The sequence below is a fragment of the Schistocerca nitens genome, chromosome 3, assembly GCF_023898315.1.
Source record: "Schistocerca nitens isolate TAMUIC-IGC-003100 chromosome 3, iqSchNite1.1, whole genome shotgun sequence".
Taxonomy (NCBI): domain Eukaryota; kingdom Metazoa; phylum Arthropoda; class Insecta; order Orthoptera; family Acrididae; genus Schistocerca; species Schistocerca nitens.
The window spans coordinates 926,693,847-926,719,818 of NC_064616.1; the positions used below are offsets into that span (position 1 = coordinate 926,693,847).

Here is a 25,972-nt window from a genome sequence, read left to right on the forward strand (position 1 = left end):
TTTGTCTGCCATTCAGTAATATCTGTTAACTATGAGTTCAGAAATTAATGAAGTTTTACTCATTAAATGTCTGAGAAGAAACTGTACAATTAACAGTGCATTTTTATCAGGTGATGCACTCTAGTCAACATAAACGGCTCTTTCTCCTGTATCCATAGTTTAGGTGTCATTGCTTACATATTTCACGAGATAATGATGCTAATTTTGACATGAATTCTGTTCATACTTAACAATGATTCTGATTAAGGTGGCTGCCAAATAACAAAAGATGTAACCTTCTACTTTATATTTTCCAAGGAACAGTTATTATCAAACGGAAATTCACTTTTAAGGATAAATAAAACTCTAAGTTCTTGCCTTGGTTCCTGACTATACTTTATAGCAGTGCTCACTTAACGATGAAGATGAAACTCAGGGCTGCTGGATGTGAAAACTACGAGTGTTTTGCCTATATCCCTCTTGATGTACCAGCTTTAACATTTACATTGCTCTTGAGTTATTCTTATGCAAACATCCTTCTGCAGCTGGTAATTATTATTTATCGAGCAATAACGCCTTCATCATTTCCTTGCCCTCTCGTCGTGTAGTCTAACGGACATACAAAACCACGCTATTACGTAATTACTCTTTAAATAACTTCCGGCACTGATTTTCATTTCATACTCCAAACAATTACTTTTATCACTGCTCAGATACATACCGAGTCTTTCCATGCAATTTTTAGCATTTTCAAACTGGCATTACAATACAGTTCTGTTTAAACTATGATGTTAACACAACCACGCCGTATAACAACATTATTCGCCTTCCTTTCTGCTACATTATAGTCCGCTTCTCTATTTTGGCGCCCTCCTCATTACTATGGAAAATTTTCATATTACCGTTCTGCGTTGTACTGCAGGATGGCATCAACCGTAACGTGGAAATATTTTTACGAAGTGATGTAGTAACGAAGTACAGTGGTTCAATTGCTAAAATTAAAGCTTTGTCATTTCTATGAAATAAAAGAGTAAGAGGATTCGGGTAACAGTAATATATAAAAAAACTTAATAACATTTCAATCATAGTATGCAATAAAAGTAGAATGTAGCTGATCTTCTGTCCGTGTCTTCATAATATGCCTTTATCTGCTTGTAGCCCTTGAAAACGGACAAATTGTCACGAAAAACAGGGTTCTTTAACTTCAGTTTTCAAACTGACTATCAGTAAGGCCAAAATAGTGGTATGACTTCCGATTACAACACGATTTTTGAGCAGAGTTTCAAAACATTAGCATCAACAGGAGAATAGTGTTGACTTTTTGTAGTATTTAACCACTTACGACTTTTTGTGAAAAGAAGTGAACGGTGGATGGAGTTTTCTTTTATTTGCACATTTAATTTAGTATTTTAATTCTATGTATCTGCAAACTGAGAGGGTCAAAATTTTTCAATCTTCCTTCGATTTCTGCATCTATTTCAGGAAGTAATAGGAATAAAAACCGAAACTCGATTTTTTCAGAAACCGATTGTTTTGAACGGCTCTAACACTCAGATTAAACTGGCGTGAAAAACAAGGATATAACCGAAAACCAGTTGTTTCAGCAATAGCCGCCAACCCTAGTCCACTGTCACGGAGTTGGTGAAATTCGGTGTTTAGTAGTCCAATGAGTACTGCGAGCAGCCTCTTTTCTTCTGCGTCGTGTAAGTAAAGGCAAAATCATTAATTGGTTGCAGGCGTGGGTGGTGGAGGAGGGTTTATCGCGCACGCTGTTGACACTGAACCAGGAGCCGGCGGGGCTGGCGGTGAACCTGGACAACCGCGTGCGCCTCGTGCTGCGCGAGGCCGACTGCCTCGCCAAGATGGACGTGCCGCTGCCTGTCGTCACGCAGACGCTGCTGGCCAACACCAAGTACTTCACGCTGGTCAACGACTCGCTGCAGGTCTGTCACGGTACTTAGCTCTAGCTAGTTACGTATTCCGCGAGTCACTTTGCTCAATACACTGTGGTTTGTTGTTGTGGTCTTCAGTCCTCAGACTGGTTTGATGCAGCTCTCCATGCTACTCTATCCTGTGCAAGCTTCTCCATCTCCCAGTACCTACTGCAGCCTACGTCTTTCTGAATCTGCTTAGTGTATTCATATCTTGGTCTCCCTCTACGATTTTTACCCTCCACGCTGCCCTCCAGTACCAAATTGTGCCACAAACTCCTCTTCTCCCCAATTCTATTCAGTGCCTCATTAGTTATGTGATCTACCCATGTAATCTTCAGCATTCTTCTGTAGCACCACATTTCGAAAGCTTCTATTCTCTTCTTGTCTAAACTATTTGTCGTCCATGTTTCACTTCCATACATGGCTACACTCCATACAAATACTTCCAGAAAAAATTTCCTGACACTTAAATCTATACTCGATGTTAACAAAGTTCTCTTCTTCAGAAACGCTTTCCTTGCCATTGCCAGTCTACATTTTATATCCTCTCTACTTCGACCGCCGGCCGTGGTGGCCAAGCGGTTAAAGGCGCTACAGTCTGGAACCGCGCGGCCGCTACGGTCGCAGGTTCGAATCCTGCCTCGGGCATGGATGTGTGTGATGTCCTTAGGTTAGTTAGGTTTAAGTAGTTCTAAGTTCTAGGGGACTGATGATCACAGATGTTAAGTCCCATAGTGCTCAGAGCCATTTGAATTTGTCTCTGACAGAATTACAATGTCATCGACAAACCTCAAAGTTTTTATTTCTTCTCCATGGATTTTAATACCTACTCCGAACTTTTCTTTTGTTTCCTTTACTGCTTGCTCAATATACAGATTGAATAACATCGGGAATAGGCTACAACCCTGTCTCACTCCCTTCCCAACCACTGCTTCCCTTTCATACCCATCGACTCATAACTGCCATCTGCTTTCTGTACAAATAGTAAATAGCCTTTCGCTCCCTGTATTTTACCACTACCACCTTCAGAAATGGAAAGATAGTATTCCAGTCAACATTGTCAAAAGCTTTCTCTAAGTCTACAAATGCTAGAAACGTAGGTTTGCCTTTCGTTAATCTTTCTTCTAAGATAAGTCGTATGGTCAGTATTGCCTCACGTGTTCCAACATTTCTACGGAATCCAAACTGATCTTCCCCGAGGTCGGCTTCTACCAGTTTTTCCATTCGTCTGTAAAGAATTCGCGTTAGTATTTTGCAGCTGTGACTTATTAAACTGATAGTTCGGTAATTGTGGTAGGAAAATGGAAATGTCGTATGGGTAGGGCCTCCCGTCGTGTGGGTAGGGCCTCCCGTCGTGTGGGTAGGGCCTCCCGTCGGGTAGACCGGTCGCCTGGTGCAAGTCTTTTGAGTTGACGCCACTTCGGTGACTGGCGGTGACTGATGGTGATGAAGACAACACAACATGTAGTCCCCCAGCGGAGAAAATTCCCAACCCAGCCGGGAATAGAACCTGGGCCCCTTGGCATGACAGTCCATCGTGCTGACCATTTCTTTCTTATTTTTTTAATTCATCTCATTTTGTTCGTTATAGTACGTTGTAATTGTTTGGGGCAGACGTCCAATGACAACTGTACAAGTTCATCGTCATCTATTCACTTTTTTTCATTTTATTACAGAGGGCAGCTAACCCTCTGACACGTGGAGCCACCTTGCTGCCTACCTCTCAGCTATCGGGGCGGACAATACACTACGGTGACAGAAGTCATGGGATAACGCTATTCACAGATACAGATGGCGGTAGTAGAGCGTAATCAAGGTAAAAAAGGGCAGTGCATTGGCGCAACTGTCATTTGTACTCAGGTGCTTCACGTGCAAAAGGTTTACAATGTGATTATGGCCGGTCGATGGGAACTAATAGACTCTGAACGCGGGATGGAAGTTGGAGGTTTTTTTTTTTGTGGGGTTTAAGGGCGCTCAACTACTGAGGTCATTAGCGCCCAGTCACAGTTGTTAGAGCACATGTAGTCTAGTAAAACTCAAGGGGAGGGGGGGGGGACACCAGAAAGTCCTGACAAAGATGCAGATAAAGTTAGTACAAAAGTTATATGTCTTTGGACAAGCCAGCCGAGGTTATAAAACGCAGAACACGAGCAGCTGCTCGAGCGTCATCAGCTAAAATATCCGGTAAAGTAGATGGCAGGGACAGGACAACACGAGATTGACTAAAGCGGGGACACGACAATAAAACATGGCGCACTGTTAATGCTTGACCACAAGGGCACTGCGGGGCTGGGTCACCGGAGAGCAGGTAGCGGTGGCTAAACCGGCAACGCCCAATCCGCAACCTGGTCAGAAGGACCTCTTCTCGCCGAGATGGTCGGGAGGAGGTTGTCCAAGTAGTTGGGAGCGGTTTTACTGCCCGGAACTTGTTACCTTGGAGGGATGACCAAGCATCCCACCACAACGACACAAGCCTCTTACAAACAACCCCACGAACGTCAGATGACGGGACACAATGGGAGGCTGGCCGAGGCAGGAGGACTGCAGCCTTGGCTGCAGCATCAGCAGCCTCATTCCCAGGCACTCCTACATGTCCGGGAACCCACAGAAAGCTGACAGGAGAACCATTATCAGCGAAAGAATGGGGGGACTGCCGGATCCGTTGCACCAAGGGATGGACCGGATAAGGAGCTCCAAGGCTCTGAAGAGCACTGAGGGAATCAGAGCAGAGTACATACGATGAATGGCGGTGGCGGCGGGCATACTGAACGGCCTGATGGAGAGAAAAAAGCTCGGCCGTAAAGCTGGAACATTGGTCGAGGAGCCGGTATTTAAAGGTGGCGGCCCCGACGACAAAGGCACAGCCGACACCATCGTCAGTTTTGGAGCCATCGGTGTAAATAAAGGTGTGACCAGCAAGTCGAGCACGAAGTTCGACAAACCGCGAGCAATACACTGCAGTTGGAGGTAGACGCATAGGACACTGCAATTCGTAAATCGTTAGGGAATTCAATATTCCGAGGTACACAGTGTCGAGAGTGTGCCGAGAATACTAACTCTCAGGCATTATCTCTCACCACGGACAACGCAGGAACGGTTGTGTTCGACTACTGTAAAACCATTTACAGTCTGTAGTGGACTGACAAGGCAGCCAGTCCACAGAGACGGGTAGCCGAAGGGGCTCACGTACACACACGCCGACTGGCGCGAAGTCTGGAACAGGATTCGTAATGAATGTGATAAAGAAAAGAACGTAGCTACTAGAACACTTAACTTTTATATTGTCCTTTGGTATACAGCATTCTGGATGATACAAGTGAGACTATCTTGAGGTACATGCAATGGTACAAATGGCGCCTTGCTAGGTCGTAGCCATTAACTTAGCTGAAGGCTATTCTAACTGTCTCTCGGCAAATGAGAGAAAGGCTTCGTCAGTGTAGTCGCTAGCAACGTTGTCGTACAACTGGGCGAGTGCTAGTGCGTCTCTCGAGACCTGCCTTGTGGTGGCGCTCGGTCTGCGATCCTGACAGTGGCGACACGCGGGTCCGACATGTACTAATGGACCGCGGCCGATTTAAGCTACCACCTAGCAAGTGTGGTGTCTGGCGGTGACACCACACAGTCGACCAACGATTGAACTTCTATGGATGACAAAGCGTCATGCCACCCAGACCGCGCGACATAAATCAAAAGAACATTTATGGGACATAGTCAAGAGGTATGTTCGTGCACAAAATCCAGCACCGGAAACACTTTCGCATTATGGATGGCTATAGCGGCAGCCATGGCTCAGTATTTTCTCACGGGACTGCCAACGACTTTTTGAGTTCATGCCATAGAGTTTCTGCAATACGTCGTGCAAAACGAGGTCCTTACAAGATATTAGGGGGTATCCCATGTCTTTTGTGACCTCAGCGTATATCGTAATGCACGGAATCAGTTTACAGAATATTAGCTTAATTTCTACTTAACTATAGCTGATCCTGATGATTTACAGATGATTTCAAATAACAGAAGACAATATTTAGCCGGCCGGAGTGGCCGAGCGGTGCTAGGCGCTACAGTCTGGAACCGCGCGACCGCTACGTTCGCAGGTTCGAATCCTGCCTCGGGCATGGGTGTGTGTGATGTCCTTAGGTAAGTTAGGTTTAAGCAGTTCTAAGTTCAAGGGGACTGATGACCACATCAGTTAAGTCCCATAGTGCTCAGAGCCATTTGAACCATTTTTGACAATATTTACTTTAGTAACATGACTAACTAGGTTACACCTTTGTGATAAGCAAGCTACAAGTTTCCGTATAAAAATTCTTCTACGGAATAGAAAGAGTTGCCCAGAAGAAACTTTTACAGTTTATTTTCATATTCAGCTTTGCTATGTCATCTACACTGTATCGTTGGATAAATGGTCAAAGATTTTGGTAGCAGGATTATTCACCCCTCTCTGGGCAAAAGTAAAGTTTAATGAAGGTAGTATTTTCTCGTGCTATTGTAATTTAGGATGTCATTAAAAACTTCTGAAATCAAATTAGTTATTAACAACAAATTTAATGAGAGAAAATGTGACCTGTCGCTCTGTAGTTAAAATACTTAACTGCCTAAACGGTGGTTTACAATGTGAACGAGAGTAGCTCCACAAATTTTTTCACAAGTGAAAAAGTGGCTGAACTGTGTTGTTCGATTAGCTCTAAATTTTAGTGTTTAAAATGGTTTTTTTTTCAGTTTCTCATAAATATGTACGCCTTACTTACTAACCCTTGCTGGTATTTTAAAATTATCACCATGCAGATAGTGCACATAACAAATGCTGGTACGAGACACAGTGGCTTGCATCAATTTAACCTGGTTCACTAATACTGAAAAATGGTGTTTCTCAACACTTCAGTATTTTTTTAAATTCTCAGTCCAGATTTTTCATGGATGCGATGTGAAACAAGTATGAAATCGTGGAAACTGGAATCTTAATACAGTGGAGACTGTAATCCTAAAATATATACAATTGTACATTTGCAGAAAACATGTCAGTGATCATTCTAAAAGCAATATTTACATTTTTCTCTGTTACTGTATGTTTGCTGTGACTGATTATCACACTTGCGTCATCTGCAAAAAGAACTGATTATGGTTGTTGCATGTTGCACGAAAGGCTAATGACACATGAGAGATACAGCAGAGGATCTTATATTGTACTTTTTGGAACTTCATTTCGATTCCCACCCCACACCCAGTGGGAGTAAAATATCCCCCGTCTACAACTGACAGACTATGAAGTATAGTTTTCTGCATTATTTTTCGTAACTCGAAGTGAGTCACATATTATCTATACCCATAAATCCATAAAACCGCAGTTTTGGTAACGAAGTTTGATTTACACTGGTCACAGCAGATACAAAATGGTGGTGTTTTGTTACTTAATTTTGGTAAATGTAAATGTCGTGTGACTAGGGCCTCCCGCCGGATAGACCGTTAGCCGGGTGCAAGTCTTTCGATTTGACGCCACTTCGGCGACTTGCGCGTAGATGAGGATGAAATGATGATGATTAGGACCACATAACACCCAGTCCCTGAGCGGATAAAATCTCCGACCCAGCCGGTAATCGATCTCGGGCCCTTAGGATTGACATTCTGTCGCGCTGACCACTCAGCTACCGGGGACGGACATTTAATTTTCGTAGATATCCATGAGTGAATTTATAGAGAGCATTATGAGCTGAGTACTTGCTTTGAAATCCAGATTCTTATTTGTTAAGTGTGTTCTTATTACCGAAATGGTGCACAATTCTTGAGTACCTAACCTTCTCAAAAATTTTTGAAAAGTTATTTCAGCAGTGAAACAGGTCCGTAATCATTGACAACTGTCACCATTCGTATAAAGGTATTTTACAAATTAACATTTGGTTGCGACAGCAACCACATGACAGACTTCATAACCAGTTGATAGACATACAGGCGAGCTGCCTACGAAATCCAGCTGCGGTGTGCCAAAATACTTATCGCGCAGCATCCTGAAATACAGCGAGGCTACTATCGTGGCGGGCCAGATTGCCGTGGCACAAAATTATACTTCCGTCGTCACCTACATGAACGGTGTGACGTTACGTAAGGGTTTTCTGCTAAGCAGTTGTTCTCTACACAACATTCTATACGAGCAAATCAGTTGCGACTTTACCTGAATTAACTCGTACCTAAGGTAATTGGGGCAAGTACAGCTTTGTTTAAAAAGAACAGCTCGATAATGTTGTAGGGTCGAGCCACACACATCTGCTTTCACGTCCAGTGTCTAACTCGCTGCAGATAAGAACTTGCAGCTGTGATCCTGCAGTCGAATCATCTGTGCATTGACTAGAACAGCGAATTAATAAGATAAACACATATATTACTTAAGATAAATAATTAATTTAATAAAAATGGTTCTATTCTAATGTCTGTAATTGATATAGACGACAGAGAAATATACAACAGAGTAACGTATTGAATAACGTATACTCACGAAAGTACATTCAAATGAATGGAAAGTCGTTCTATGATACCCAGTTAAACTAAAGACAAGAAATAACATTATCAAATGCAGTAAAGTTGCGCTGAGAGCTTTACGACAGTGGGAGCGGAATCCCAAGCTAAGTAATCATCCAAGGTATCCGAAAACTAAATCCATTTTGCGATTACAGTACAAGAACTATTCACCAACTCAAAACAGTCCGGAATTGAACATGATGATTTGCAGATTAACACTTGCAAGATAACGAGTAGAAACTCATACTCTGCCTGTACTCAATTCCACAATGCATTCGAAAAAAGATGGACTATCTTAGCGGCCGTTTACTGCCCAGAATCTCTCACCCACTCGACCGAAAAATGCACTGTATCACTGACAGGTCTACCTTCTCCAAGAACTCAACATAAAGTGTATTCAACAAGATCTAAATGAAAAGTGCCCAGAATCGCTCCCTTGAGTGCACCACTCGAAAAAGTGTCCGTCTCCACCTCCCTCCTAAGGTGCTCTGCCCCTGTCTGCCTTGAAAGTCATTCTCGCCAAAAATACGTCGTTCTTAAGTTCTACAGACATGATTTGACTCAACTTGAGAACTTTCTACACTAAACGAACGTATTACAATAATATTTAAATTAAGAAATTTATAAACTTTTGTTCACACTCGGATCAATAATAGTTCCTTCATAAATAAATTGCCAGCAATCTTGCGCCAGTGCACTCACATTAAATGACAAAAAATTGTCGTTAAATATTGATTAAACAATTACATACGTCTCTTTGATAAAACAGTCTTTTTGCATTCTTTGCAATAGTGGTGTAAGCTAATACACTCCTGGAAATGGAAAAAAGAACACATTGACACCGGTGTGTCAGACCCACCATACTTGCTCCGGACACTGCGAGAGGGCTGTACAAGCAATGATCACACGCACGGCACAGCGGACACACCAGGAACCGCGGTGTTGGCCGTCGAATGGCGCTAGCTGCGCAGCATTTGTGCACCGCCGCCGTCAGTGTCAGCCAGTTTGCCGTGGCATACGGAGCTCCATCGCAGTCTTTAACACTGGTAGCATGCCGCGACAGCGTGGACGTGAACCGTATGTGCAGTTGACGGACTTTGAGCGAGGGCGTATAGTGGGCATGCGGGAGGCCGGGTGGACGTACCGCCGAATTGCTCAACACGTGGGGCGTGAGGTCTCCACAGTACATCGATGTTGTCGCCAGTGGTCGGCGGAAGGTGCACGTGCCCGTCGACCTGGGACCGGACCGCAGCGACGCACGGATGCACGCCAAGACCGTAGGATCCTACGCAGTGCCGTAGGGGACCGCACCGCCACTTCCCAGCAAATTAGGGACACTGTTGCTCCTGGGGTATCGGCGAGGACCATTCGCAACCGTCTCCATGCAGCTGGGCTACGGTCCCGCACACCGTTAGGCCGTCTTCCGCTCACGCCCCAACATCGTGCAGCCCGCCTCCAGTGGTGTCGCGACAGGCGTGAATGGAGGGACGAATGGAGACGAGTCGTCTTCAGCGATGAGAGTCGCTTCTGCCTTGGTGCCAATGATGGTCGTATGCGTGTTTGGCGCCGTGCAGGTGAGCGCCACAATCAGGACTGCATACGACCGAGGCACACAGGGCCAACACCCGGCATCATGGTGTGGGGAGCGATCTCCTACACTGGCCGTACACCACTGGTGATCGTCGAGGGGACACTGAATAGTGCACGGTACATCCAAACCGTCATCGAACCCATCGTTCTACCATTCCTAGACCGGCAAGGGAACTTGCTGTTCCAACAGGACAATGCACGTCCGCATGTATCCCGTGCCACCCAACGTGCTCTAGAAGGTGTAAGTCAACTACCCTGGCCAGCAAGATCTCCGGATCTGTCCCCCATTGAGCATGTTTGGGACTGGATGAAGCGTCGTCTCACGCGGTCTGCACGTCCAGCACGAACGCTGGTCCAACTGAGGCGCCAGGTGGAAATGGCATGGCAAGCCGTTCCATAGGACTACATCCAGCATCTCTACGATCGTCTCCATGGGAGAATAGCAGCCTGCATTGCTGCGAAAGGTGGATATACACTGTACTAGTGCCGACATTGTGCATGCTCTGTTGCCTGTGTCTATGTGACTGTGGTTCTGTCAGTGTGATCATGTGATGTATCTGACCCCAGGAATGTGTCAATAAAGTTTCCCCTTCCTGGGACAATGAATTCACGGTGTTCTTATTTCAATTTCCAGGAGTGTATATGTGATTGACTGTTTATATTATCATGATTTTTGTTATCAATTGTAATCAATAGTTAAAGAAATATCAGGCAAAAATAGTAACATATTCATTAAATAAATAAACAAGTATGAAAAGGTATGAGGTATTCATACTGCATTCATTTGTTGTATTATTGTGGAGAATATGATGTTCTGACAAACATTTGCATAATGAAAATATATACAAAACGTAATAAGCCAAGAAAAAATAGGTACGGACATGTAGCTCTTCAAGGATTATAGCTATTGTGAAGTGCTATCATCTGAGAAATTGTTTATTGAAATCGCGTGAACAGTTTAAAAGTTGTTGCCTCAGAGGTTCATTGTGAAAATGTTTAGTCACGGGAAAATAATAACTTCTGTAGTTTTAAATGTGCTTCATTTTGCTGAGATTTCAGATGTATTCAATTTGCTTTATTGCGCAAGTGTGATTTATCGCCAAACTTCTGAGCGCTGTAAGAAGCCACGTTTCAGGTTTTTTTATAGTCTGCCATTTTTAGTACAGTCCATATTCTTCTAAGAGTGGAACCACTGTCCACAGTCCTCAAACAAGGATTTATCCTCTTCCCGTCAAGCCTTTGTACCTGCAAGTGGGGTCACCACCAAGGGTTGCTGTGGCTGGGCCATCAGCGGCACTTTGGCTGAGCTGGTCACGCCGCACCCTAAGCTCTGGGGCTAAAAGCGTTTATCAGTACAAACCAAATCATCTCAAACCAATTCTAGGTGGCTGATTAGCTCGCCTACATATATGTAACATTGCATTGTGGCAGATTGCGGTCACAACATCACTTGGCAAACTGACTACAAATACTTGCCACTCAGCCCTTAGCACCACTGGTATTGAGGCTATGTTAATTCCGGGAACTCCAACTACAGCCGACACCATAACAGACCACATGTCAGCTGTTGATCCCTTGAGGGTCAAGAAGCTTAAACGCGACCTAGCAACGTCATCAGCCTAGTCCCTGGTCTACAAGCCGCCACTAGATATGGTTCACGGCCTCAAGCCAGTGTCACCAAGAAAGATCAACACCACTAGGGTCTCTTTGGCGCTCCAGGCCACTCCAAGGGTCTTGGGCCTGTCACTGGGAATCTGTGTGACGGACCTGCTGTTCACAATCACTGTGGCATAAGCATTCTGAATGATAGAGACGTCTTCCTTTCGTCGTCACAGGCACTACACCTTCCATGGCTTTCCACTGAATCAGCACATATGCCTAGTATACACACACTGCTATGAGCCTTGCACGCCACTGGGAGTAACGCTGAGCCACTGCCTAGATGACCACACACACTACTGAGACACCACCAGCTAAACTGAAATTTTGCAGAATAAAGATTGTTATTGGTAATTGAGCTCTCCTGAATCTGTGATCGCTGTGGGGCTGGTAGAAGACAACCCGCCACCCCTGATACGCCACTCTGGAGCAGAAGCTACCATCCTAGCTGATTATATTGTTTGCATTGCCAATATCATTACACCTAGTGTCAGAACGAAGCTAGTATCAATAAGCTACACTTCATGATAGCAACATCATTTCCAAGTACTGAGCCGCCCGCGGTGGTCTAGCGGTTCTGGCGCTGCAGTCCGGAACCGCGGGACTGCTACGGTCGCAGGTTCGAATCCTGCCTCGGGCATGGGTGTGTGTGATGTCCTTAGGTTAGTTATGTTTAAGTAGTTCTAAGTTCTAGGGGACTTATGACCTAAGATGTTGAGTCCCATAGTGCTCAGAGCCATTTTTCCAAGTACTGAGTGGAAACGAACTGTATTTTAACATTTTACAATGTGATTGCAGTGACAATTTGTTCGCTTGGTTTGACGGCTGGCTGGAAAGTTCGACTGGCGAACGTTTACTCAGTCAGTGATTTGAATGGTTTTAGGGGCACACTAAGAAAACAGATGGACGTTTACGGCCAGTTAGGTGTGGATTCCTAATTCGTTATTTATATTTTAGAGAAATATGATGTCTACTCGTTCCAGTATTGCATGGGTAATGAAATAGAGCTTCAAATGAAAGTTGCCAATGTGATTGCTGAGCTATTCCTTAAACGAATTTGGGGCGCCTGTAATGCAAACATAGCTGACAATTTGCGGTAAGTCAGACAGTTTATCGTACTTGGCTGCCGAGTAGGGGTGCTTGAGGCACGAGGGCTTCCTCCTCTCCCTCTCCTTCCCACTGCTCCTTCCTCTCCCCCTCCCCCTCCTGCACCCCCTATATATCCTTGGCATATGGGCAGATGCGCAGATGCGCAGTTGGTGATGTTATGATGCCTGATATTGGCCTTGAAGAAAAAGCAAGTGCCGACGCTGCTGCCCACGAAATATGACGTGCACGTTTGTCACAGCTGCAATATATCAACACAGATATGCTGATAGATGCTGAGTTGACATTTTTGGGCAGAATGGCCACTGTCATCCTACTCCTACCGTCATGCACACGCCATGCTGGGGCAGTGTCGACTAACTTCGCTGATAATGGTGTCTGCATTGTCGATACAATTACAGCTTTAATGTTTCTGGCAACATTCCCTAACTTAGCAAAGCATTACATAGTTCTCAGAGGTTAGGCATTAGAAAGGGATCACCACCAACCTTGGACAATGATGGGGACGTAAGCAACGGTTAGTTTCTGAACTATCTCTGAATTCGCTTTGGCGTGATTTACGGAGGTCGGGTTGACACAAAGAGGATTTAAATCCCACTACTTCCGAATAAGTATTCAATGTCTTAAGTACTGCACTGCTTACCTCAGTACGCGTACACAAGTTGCAAGAGTTGAAAACATAAACCCTGACAGGTAAGTCGATGCACACTACAGGTGTAGGTGTTCTAATACTGTTACTGTATGTACTTCTTAACATTTTCCATAGCGACATTTTAGTCACGCCCAGGGGTTAAACCTTGCTGATCGTTAATAATTTGTCTTTTGTATTTTAGAGATGTTTTCACTGCAAATAACAACAGCACCACACCTACAGCCATGAGCAGGGTTCCCTTCATTTCTCATAAAATTGTCACGTCTCCTCGCGTTTCTCACAGGTTCTCAGAATTCCTGCGAACTTAGAACCTTTGTCCAGTGTCTAGAGTAAGCTGCAAAAATCGTGCATGGAACACATCACATGTTTTGCCAGAGATTGAATTTACATGGGAGTCAGCAGTAGAGCGCCTCTATGTTGTGAAGGTTCAAATTGATCTGAGCACGATGGGACTTGACATCTGAGGTCATCAGTCCCCTAGATTTAGAACTACGTAAACCTAACTAACCTAAGGACACCACACACATCCATGCCCGAGGCAGGATTCGAACCTGCGACCGTAGCAGCTGCGCGGTTCCGGACTGAAGCGCCTAGTGCCGCTCGGCCACAGCGGCCGGCTTTCTACCACCTCGTGGACAGCTTGCCAAGGAGGGTCCAAGCGAGTTCAGTTGCACGAAATGGAGCAACACGGCATTGAATGTCAACCAGCAGCAGATTTTAATTTTAAAGATGTGCACTTGCAAAATGCTGCCTTTATTTTAAGTATTAATTTGATTTTCTTTTTCAGCTATACCTACACGTTTCGCTGTTTGCTGGGGTCTTCATTTAGAACTTTAGTCATACTCAACATCTAATTTTTCACTAAGTTCTGTATTGTTAGTGTCCTGTCATATGTGCTCAGATGTAAGTTGTGTTGTGCTAAATGAAAACAAAAAAAAGCAAAAGAAACAAACGCTGCTGATTTTCATTGAGTGAAAGAATGTAGCTTCTGTAAAGTGTCATAGCTGTAGAGCATAACCAACTAGCAGTACGACACAAGACTGTATTTTTCCAGATGCTTTTGAATCAGTTCACGACAGCAGTGCAGCGTGTGAAGCTGGAAGTACGACCATTGTTCCTACCGCAGTTGGTTCGTCTGACAAACCTGCTGGCTCCCGGACTCAACACCATCACATGGACCAACCCAGAGTGGAAGAATTTCTGTAATAGCACTTCGGAAGCAATAAGAAACTTCGATATTCTCGTTACAAGGTGCGTGTTGTGTTCTCTGATATACTTGTTTTAATCTCCTGAAGTGACCTTCATTCACGGTTTACGTTGTAAGACAAGGCAAGACTAAATACGCCCATTCTGCTGACGCCGCCTATTTCAATTAATATATTATGTGTGCAATTATTAAGATCGGTTGCATTAATAAAATTGAATTTGCCTTGATATGAAGTACATGAAGTAGAGGTATTAAGTTATTGCGTGTCACACTACTCATTCTTCACCTTCACTTCACATAAAACCACGTGACATTAAATACTGGTTTTGTTTTCACGCTTTTAAGTCCAAAGCAAATTGTTCACATGTGTCTCTTTCAGCTACAGTTTTATCTGTTATTTTGACAGCTCAGAGAGTCACCGTGTGTATTGATCTACTCCACAAAATTTTGAAGACACTATTCAGGACGACTATTCAATGTATATGGGAAATCAAACGATGCACACACAATGAAGAAATGAATCAAAAAATTATGTAACATTTATTATACAAAATAATATTTCTGGAGTTGTCGCCCCTTTTCCGTAACTCACAAATAACAAATCGGAAGAACTTACAGCTAATTAAATCGTACGTACGATGATCCTATCAAATGTTTTATGGAGCTGCCTGACCTAAACGAAGTGTACGTTGGTCCCAAAATGAACAAAAGGTTTCAGTAGTGAACCAAGCGAAAGAGAGGCCTTAAATTTGGAAACACCGCTCTCCACCAGCTCTTGACTAGCAGAACTGCTTGGCATAAGTCGAGCGAATATGGGACAATTTTCTTTGCCACTTGGCCGTAAGATACCAGCAGGAGAAAAATCACACTGACGCGAATGAATGCAGCAACTTTCTGTTTTATCGGATTACTTTGAGAACATACCGAAGAGGAATTAGTACTTGAAATACTGAGGAAAAATAGACCTGCCTGTATTCTAGACCTATTATTAGTAGACTAAAAGCTTTGATACAAATTAAGCAGGTTTTTTTTACAAAAGATATATTACATCGATTTTTAACAGGGAAAATTTCCTTCGTTGCTATTGAAGTTGCATGGTCAGCTAGTAGGCTAGCTGTGTAAAGGAGGCAGGCGCTCGATTCCAAGTTAAGTTGCAAAAAAAATTGTTCAAATGGCTCTGAGCACTATGGGACTTAACATCTATGGTCATCAGTCCCCTAGAACTTAGAACTACTTAAACCTAACTAACCTAAGGTCATCACACAACACCCAGTCATCACGAGGCAGAGAAAATCCCTGACCCCGCCGGGAATCGAACCCGGGAACCCGGGCGCGGGAGGTTAAGTTGCAACTATTTTGTTTTCTCTTACTTGCCATCCTCTATTCCGATTATGTTCAATTAACTTTCCGCAGTAGATACGAAAGTATTTACTCTGTAAATCAACCATGGTCACTTGCGGTGGCAAGCATGACAAAACTGGCGGTAACATTTGCTGTTACCCATACGTGTGGGATGAGTCTGATTTCCACAAATAATAATAATAATAATAATAATAATAATAATAATAATACATAAATTTTTTATTGCAGTCTAGCAGAAGGGCGAAGATTATCTGAAGCTGATTATTCAGTTAACATAGCAGCAGCACGCTTGATGTTTTCTAATGCTTACATATGAGCCACTACATTATGAGTACTGCCCACCACGAAACCGAATGCAATCTCGTGTGCTGTAGCTACGTGAGGTGGTAAGGAAAGTACACTGGCTTCCAGAATTAAAGCGACAAACTTCTATTTCCATGTCCTGTGTCTAATTCACGACATAATCATACAAACTGTCGACAGATGTCGATCGTGTTCTGCACAGAAGATGGCATTCCGATCAACGTGAAGCAAAGCAAGCACTGTATCATGTGTTGGACATAGAGGCGAGCGAGTGTGCGGGACTTACCCCAGTTCACTGCTAGTAGCGCCACGTCACTTTACCGCATCTGCACGTAGCGCGCAAGTATGCACCACAGTTAAGAATGAAATTAAAAATAAAAATTTATGTTTAAAATTTTGTTAAAATATAGTTCAGTGTTATAATGTTCCAAATACCAAGTCTTTATGTTCTAGACTTAATAGTTCACGTAAAAATGCAGTTTCAAGAGAAAAATAAGTGGCGCTAAGTAAAGAACCTAGAAAGCCATAATTTAGTCAGAATATGCAGTTACAGCTCATAAATAAGTGGTGCAGGTTTTCAAAACCATATAATAAAACTTAACGCCGGAATCCACTTTTTTTACGAAAAATCAGAGGCGCTAAATGATGGACTTAGAAACATGAAAATTTGTTTTATGCTTCAGTTCACCCGAAAAAAACAATAACTGAAAGATCACGTTAAGCTACCTCTCGTAGGTTTAATGTAATTAAAGAAAAAACTAATTTTGTAACTAAAATGTACCCAAATGTTGTAGATTAAGTTCAAATGGCTCTGAGCACTATGGGACTTAACTTCAGAGGTCATCAGTCCCCTAGAACTTAGAACTACGTAAACCTAACTAACCTAAGGACATCACACACATCCATGCTCGAGGCAGGATTCGAACCTGCGACCGTAGCGGTCGCGCGGTTCCAGACTGTAGCGCCTAGAACCGCTCGGCCACACCGGCCGGCTGTAGATTAAGTATCTGTGATTTTAATGATAGAGAATATTGGTTAAAATGGATGATAAAACATACCAAGTTATAGAGCTATACCATATCTGAGAGTTGCAGTATTAATAACAGCCCGTATAAGTTCTAGTAAAGATATGGTTCAGAAGTAATCTACTGTTAACTCCACTATAAAAATTCTAGAAGGCAAAGTTTTCATTCTAGCAAGCTGAAACTTTTTCGGTGGTTTCAAACAACTTAACTGTGTACAAGCAAAAATTAAGAAGTTTCTGAATTGATTTGTCATTATGTTATTAAAGATTATGTGCCCGAGAAAGCGGTCGTTCTGAGGCTGCTGCAGTATGCAGATAGCTGTAGACAACAGATGTTCCCTCGGCCGTCCACTCCGGCACCTATATAAATACCGCCCAAGAGGCAGTAGAGAAGGTCCACTTCGCATTCAGCTACTATGAGATCCACGTGTGTTAAAAGTCGGATTGCGCTCTGCCTCGGATGACGTCGGAGCCGAACTGTGTCAAAGCGCGTATTTTGCGGTAAAAACGGATAGTGCACTCGCGAGGACTGTACAGCGTCCTGGATCGCTTAGAATTCGCCAGAGTAACAGTTAGTGTGCCGTCCGTGTGAATTACCAATTCCGCGTGGCAAGTGGTGACTAATTCCACTTTTATGGCGAGCATTAATTTTGAACATTTATTGCAAACTTTCATTGAGTAATTTTAGCCAGGGTGAAAGACAACATCTGGTAGGAACGTACCGTAGAGGTCCATAATCGTGCTACAATGGTTTGAGAAACATAATAGTGGTCTCACATAGATATCTTGGCCATCAAGTTATGCTGTTCTTAACACGAAAGAAAACACCTGGGACGCTATCTGGCGCCATCTACATGTTCAGAAGCAACCAGCCTGTAAATTATGGGAATTACGTGGCCTGTGCGTACAAATTTGGTGCCACATACCTGTGTAAACCCAACAAGGATTTTGTGGATTCCTGCCACACAGAATAGCTGCTGTAATGTGGACTAACATGCTATTACGCAGGTGGTGATAATGTTTAGGCACATTAGTTTGTTATTGAAATTTGCAAAGGAACGCTGCAACTGACGATCTACCAATTTCGATGCTCTGTAACACACTGATTGGTGACCAGCCAAAAGTAACTCTTTTAAAAAAGTTCAGCTGCGCCCCGCGGGGTAGCCGCGCTGTCTTGGGCGTCTTGCCATGGTTCGTGCGGCTTCCCCCGTCGGAGGTTCGAGTCCTCCAGGTCCCATAGGAACTTACCACAAAGTTCAGCTGTATAGGCCTTAGTTTTCGAAAAAAACATAATAGTAACGCGTATTGTTTCGTATTGTATTGGTCAGGCAATATCGCTCCTTAATATTCGTCTTGATAATTCGTCGGATATTAAATATCATAAAAACAATCAAAGCACATAAACCTTTAGCACCATACTTGTTGAACATGATACACTTTGGTGAATGCATATTTCTTTTAGCTGATACTCGCTGGAAAAAGGAACTTTTATCATTTTCACGAAAAATCGTGTGTGTGTGTGTGTGTGTGTGTGTGTGTGTGTGTGTGTGTGTGTGTGTGTGTGTGTGTCATTAATGATAAGAAACTGCCTGAATGAACATACGACACGATATCCCTTATGACTGCCTATAACCGCAAATTGTATTATTCTTACCTACATTATTATATTAGCCTGTAATTATTACGCAAAATGATGTCAATCTTCTGATTTTTAAAGTATTACATAGGTGCATAAGATCGCTGCGATTTTGTTTTGTATGTTGGTATTCCGGTTGCTATGGGTTTATTTATCCATTGCTATTCATTGTTTGTAGGCCTGAGTTTACATATTGTCATTTTGTCATTTGGAAATAGTGAATGGAGCTGAAGACGCAACAAAAATGGGATGCCAAGTGGAGACAGAGGAACATTTCTGACATATTCTTCCGTTCGAGTTCAGTAGAGGGAGGAGCCGATGGCCTTTGTAGTCTGGTCTCTTCAACCCCCACAAACCAACCATCAGTACAGGGATGACAGCAGAGGAGGCAGCTAGAAACATTTGCGCCGTGCATGGAGACAATGGTGTTCTACAGATCATGACAATTAAATGGTTTTATCGTTTTAAGGACGATCATTTTGATTTTAGTCACTTTCCACGTACAAAAAGACATTCGGGATTTGATGAAAATGGTTTAAACGCGTTAATTCACAATGATTCACGTCAGTGGACTCGAAAACTGGTAAATGTGATGAACTGTGATCATTCCACCATCGTGCGACATTTTCATGCAGTAGTGAAGGTCCAAAACTCAGGTGTATGGGTACCGCATTCCCTAAGCCAGCATCACAAACAACAGCAGTTGGCCATATGCGCACTTCTGTTTACTCGCCAACAACTGGCGCGTGAACAACACCGACTATTCCTATACTGTATCATTACTAGTGACGACAGATGGTGTTTTTATGTTAAAGAAAATACAGGAATGGTTGAGCCTAAGGCTCCCCGTACAAAGACCTGTGCGCATCGACAAAAGATGTCATGCATCTGGTGGAACGAGCGACGGTGTGGTCTACTACGAAATGCTTCCCCAAGCTGTGACAATCAATGCTGACATTTTTGTCAGCAACTGAGATGTCTTGTAGACGCAGTCCAAGAACGACCATGAAGACTAAAGTGATACTATTTCACGATAACGCCCGCCCGCACGCTACTAGATTAACAAAAAACACCGTACATGAGTAGGATTAGGAAGTCATTCCACACTCACCTTATTCACTTGATTTTGCACCCCCAGATTTTCATTTTTTGCGCACTGTATCGAACAACGATCAACAACAATTTAAAGAAAAACAGCGCTCGGTCACTATTTTTAACAAATTAACCTGGTTTCAACAATGCTAGGAGTGTCTTCTTCAGAATTTAAAACAAAGTATGGTCTATATTTTATAGCATGGTCACAGAATAAAGACTAAAAACGTATGATAGGGTAGAAGTACGGAATCATCGTAAAAGACTGACAGTACTTATATGTCATTTATAAAATAATAAACATGTCAAAATGGCATTAGTAACAAAGATATTTAAGATAAAGAATACTGTGATGGCGAGCCACTAAGGGCTGCTCGTTGCTTGCGTGGTGCAGGTTGCAAAACGGACTGAGGTGCCCGCGTTAACAAATGCGGCCAGGTGAACATGGCACTGCAACGAGCGCGCCATCTAGTAGCCGCAGATACAATTAGGCTACTTCACATTGAAATATAGGTAGAAATGATTATAAATAAACAGTAATTGGTACATAATGGAAAGCAATGTTTGTTTGATAGTAGCATACAACATAACATTTTGTCTACATCAAAGCTTGTAACAGTAAGATAAAACATGAAAACATCATTATGAAAATGTAGATAGGACTGAATGACAACTTGTAGAAAGCAATATTGACGTGAAATACAGACAAGAAACAATTGATAATTGAAAAACATAGGACTACCTTAGAAGGAAAGGAACATTTCGGCAACCTGCACAAGGAGACCCGAAGTCAGATATCGAGTAACGGCTTTATACCGTCGAAAATATTTTTGTTACGTTATTGCAGCTGTTCGTTAAGGATTAGGCTATCCTTTCGAGCAAAATGCTTGAAAATCTCTAATTCTTCTAGCATATCTAGTCATACGCCATTACTTTTCGGTGTGCAAAATATTGCTATCGCAGATGGCTTTAGGTGAATGACCTGTAATTAAAAGATGGTCGGCAAAAGACGAATTTTGGGGGCTAGTGCCATTTTTTCTTAGCAAGTGTTCTTTATATCTGGTAGTGAAAGCACGTCCTGTTTGTCCTACATAGTAAGAGGAGCAAGTATCGCAGACAATTTTGTAAACACCAGAAATTTCTAAAGGGGAAAGCATAGAATGTAAATTATGAATGAAGTTTTTTTTCAAATTGTTATTAGTAGAAAAAGCAACGTTGCAATCGGATTTCTTTCGAAGAATACGTTGGATCTGATAACAGATAGGCCCCACGAAAGAAATAGAGAAATATTTTTTTGAGTTAGACTCGATAACAGAAGTGCCTAGCGTAGTAAGTCTTTTAGCAGTTTTCTTTTTAAGAACGTCATCTACTATGTTAGGTTTATACTCGTTGTTAACTGCTATTGTTTTAAGTAAATTGATTCCGTCGTTGAAGTTTTCTTTAGAAAGTGGGATGGAAATGGCTCGGTGAACAGCAGAATGAAAGAAGGCTTTTTTATGCGATTGTGGATGAGTAGAAGATTCAGCAACGATCTGGTCAGTATATGTTACTTTACGAAAATTATTTAAAGAAATTTTATTTGTTTCTATAGTAAGCGTCAAGTCAAGGAAATTTAATTGACGTGCCTCATTTTCAAATTCGATAGTGAAAGAAATTTTCTCATGAAGATCATTGAATAGGTTAAAGATACGATCAACACCGCCAGCGAGTCCTTTGTAGATGATTAGAATATCATCAACGTATCTGGAATAAGAAAGAATGCCTAGCGACGTAGCTGGAAAACAATTAAAAATTTTTCTTCTAGGAAGTTGATGAAAACATCAGCAAGGATACCAGCTAACGGATTTCCCATAGCGAGACCGTCGAATTGTTGGTACAAATGTGCATTAAATTCAAAATAGTTGTACTTGACTACGACTGAGATGAGATTCATGAAGTCTGTGATTTGTTCATCTGAAATATCTTTTTTGAACTGATGTAATTTTTTTTTCTCCAATTGTACGCGTTTCCTGTACGGGGACGTTAGTTTAAAGATTTTTGATGTCGAAAGAACCTAACTTGGTGTCTGAACTGCATTCTAAATCTTTTATTTTTTGGGCTAAGGTGTGACTATTTGGGACGGAAAAATTGTTCACAAAAACGAATGATTTTCTCAGAGTTTCATGTAGAAATTTGGCCAGATCATGGTATGCACTATTCATACTATTAGATATCGGGCGTATCGAGTGATTAGATTTGCAAATTTTAAATTGAGACCGAAGTTTTTGGGGCTGAGGGTTCTTGTTAATGAGCATTTTCTTGTGAAACGGTTTGAGTAGGAAATTTGCGCTGTTGATGGCTGTGCTGACCTCTTTTTTGTAAAACTGGAGTGGGATCCTCGTGCATTTCCGAAATATTATTTTCGTTAAAAAAATCTAAGGTTTTGGAAATATATTCAGTGTTACAAGCAATAACTAAAGAGCACCCTTTGTCTGACTTAGTAATTAGGGCTTCTGCTTCTTTAAGTTTATTATTAATGGAAACGACCAATTTTCTATCGTTATGCGTAACGTTATAAACAGGGGCTGTATTTTTCATGAAAATGTTGGCTACCTGATAAGCAATACGAGTTTGACAAGCATTATCTATTTTTTTTACTATCGAGACCAACTTGAAGATCTACAAGCACTTTTTCGATCACATTTCTATCTGACAAGTTGGGCGAGACATTATACTTCAGCCCTTGTTCCAGCAGTACAGTTTCATTTTGTGTAAAAATAATGTTAGTTTTGTTCATAATTCTTTTGTAAAAAGTGTGACTGCTTTTACGTACTCTGAGGACACTTTTCGTTAGGAAACAGACAGAGAAGCTTACTGAGTTTCTTTTCATGCTTCTGTATTATGCCTAGTTTACAAGTTTCTAAATATTCATTAATTATCGTCCAGAGATCGTCAATATTAAAATTTTAATTAATATGAAAAATATTTGGCAGTACAGGTAATAAGCTTCTTCATTAAGAAGATTTTTTTTTTGGCATATAGCCTTTTAATTCTATCAGATATGAGATTTTTCATGAAAGCTCTGAAGGATATAGGATTTTTCTAACAAACAGCAAAGTTAATGTAAGCTCTCCCGTAGGTGGGGACTAAACCGCTTATGTCACATTGTTTATTAAAATTAATGACCATACTTGTATTTAGTATTTTCTTTTTTAAAGCTTTATACTTGGTGGCAGCCTTGGATGCTTGGGCAGGCAATAATCGCAAAATGGCTGCACGTTCAGAGACCGTGAATAGTTACAATTGAAAGAAAACCAGCCCTCGGTCACTAATTTTAACAAATTAACCTGGTTTCAACACTGCTAGGACTGTCTTCTTCAGAATTTAAAACAAAGAATGGTCTATATTCTATAACATGGTCACAGAATAATGAATAAAAACGTATGATAGGGTATAAGTACGAAATTAGAGATTTTCAAGCATTTTACTCGAAATGGTAGTCTCATCGTTAACGAACAGCTACAGCTACGTAATAAAAAATTTTTCAACGGTATAAAGCCGTTACTCGATATCTGACTTCGGGTCTCCTTGTGCAGGTTGCCGAAATGTTCCTTTCCTTCTAAGGTAGTCCTACGTTTTTGAATTATCAAATGTTTCTTGGCTGCATTTCACGTCAATATTGCTTTCTACAAGTTGTCATTCAGTCCTATCTACATTTTCATAATGATGTTTTCATGTTTTATCTTACTGTTATAAGCTTTGATGTAGACAAAATGTTATGTTGTATGCTACTATCAAACAAACATTGCTTTCCATTATGTACCAAATACTGTTTATTTATAATCATTTCTACCTATATTTCAATGTGAAGTAGCCTAATTGTATCTGCGGCTACTAGATGGCGCGCTCGTTGCAGTGCCATGTTCACCTGGCCGCATTTGTTAACGCGGGCACCTCAGTCCGTTTTGCAACCTGCACCATGCAAGCAACGAGCAGCCCTTAGTGGCTCGCCATCACAGTTTTCTGTATCTTAAATATCTTTGTTACTAATGCCATTTTGGCATATTTATTATTTTATAAATGACATATAAGTACTGTCAGTCTTTTACGATGATTCCGTACTTATACCCTATCATACGTTTTAGTCATTATTCTGTGACTATGTTATAGAATATAGACCATTCTTTGTTTTAAATTCTGAAGAAGACACTACGAGCAGTGTTGAAACCAGGTTAATTTGTAAAAAATTGTGACCGAGGGCTGTTTTTCTTTCAATTGTAACTATTCACCGTCTCTGAATGTGCAGCCATGTACAAAATTTAACGTTCAACGAGTTTCCTTTTCGGATGAAAATGCGCTCCGACCATGATTCGACAGGTTCTTCGCCTCAAAATCACTTGATTTCTATAATCGCGGAATCAAAAAGTTACCCAGCATTCGCAAACTATTGTAAATAGTGAAGGAGAACGTATTATTGATGACTAAAGTCTCTGTTATGTGTATCTGTTGTGTTTCTTGAACTTAGAAAAACGCTACGAGCTTGTGCACCAAACCAATACATTATTAACACATCTGAAAAGAAAAAACCGTAAGATGGGAGGAGGGGTGAACTGAATCAATGACGTCCTGTGCAGTAATTAATTGCCCTAATTGCAGCGCCAACTCTTCGGCTGAAAGTATTAAAGCGTTGACCTCGCGTTTTTTTCGGAAACTAAGGCCTAGTGATCTATACTCCACATAAACACATTTCGAGAGACAAAACTGCTTAATATCCTAGCAGGACTAAGGGGAACGTCAAATGGCAGTAATTTATCACAGTAGACATTATCCCCGCTTGTAGTGGCAGATTGATGCTACAATGACCGACAGTCTAAAGCAGCGTATTAGAGGTATGTCTGCCATCTCACCATTCATTTTATATTGACCAATCTGTGGAACATTATTCAAGCCTGGATAACTGAACAACATGTTTTGAATCTAGGCAGTTTATTCAGGAGCATCATCAAAAGACTATTCCAGTCCACTTTTTTCCTCTTACGGAGGAAGGGAATTTGACTGTGTCGGAGGCTTTGGCATGGTTTGGTGTTCCTGAACTCACTGCGCATCAGTGGATAAAACTACATCGTGTTACTGGAGAATTCAGTAGGCGTGTGGAACTGGACGCTGGCGTATAGCAACATCAGCACAAAATAATGAACATGTAAACAAGTCACTGCGTTTTCGGTTCGTTTGACAATTTTCCACGCCAGCTTAGGGAGGCTTGACTACAAAGCAAACTTGAGCCCATCTAGAAGAAGCCCCGTGATGAACATCGATTCTACCTACTAGTGTTTGCTGAGGAAAGTACGTATTGCGGCTGGCGGAATGTAGTATTTTCAGCCGAACTAGTAGTTTCCGCAGCTAGTGATGGTTCAGTGCGAGTGTATAGGCCGCATGGTGTCCGTTTCGACCTAAAATATATCCATGACTCATCTTTGTTTCCATGTATATACAGCAGTTTGGTGCTGGATGTATTTCTGAGGTCTCGGGATGTATCACAGGATAGACGGCCGACTTGATGCTGGTCAGTACGCTTATATTGCTGGTAATATCATGAGCCCGTCAGTGTGACAACTATATCGTGAGGGATTGATATTTTTACAGCAAAATCACTCTCAGATACACATGTTTGCTATGGTGCAGCAATGGTTTGCAGAACAGAAACAGATTTTTCTTCTTGACTGGCCTCCTTTTGCATCACGCTTTAGCTCCATCGAAAACATATTGGTGGAGACTCACTTGATCGCGGTATGCAGACGGTAATTGTGAGAGGGGACAAGTTACTCTCTCATCTATTTTTCATATAAGGAAAATTTTTGTTACAACGTTATGCACCTTGAGCGAGACTCTAGAAAGTAAACAGTCTGAGGAGACGCTGATGGAGCCTGGCAGAGCACTA

General features: G+C 42.0%; 1 protein-coding gene across 1 annotated transcript in view; it reads left to right on the forward strand.

The window, feature by feature from the left end:
* Window positions 1-25,972, forward strand: part of LOC126249493 (dynein axonemal heavy chain 5) — an 856,962-nt gene that overhangs the window by 200,648 nt on the left and 630,342 nt on the right. The window contains 2 exon segments of the mRNA XM_049951144.1: window positions 1,716-1,922; window positions 14,486-14,682. Coding sequence (XP_049807101.1) covers window positions 1,716-1,922; window positions 14,486-14,682 — 404 coding nt within the window.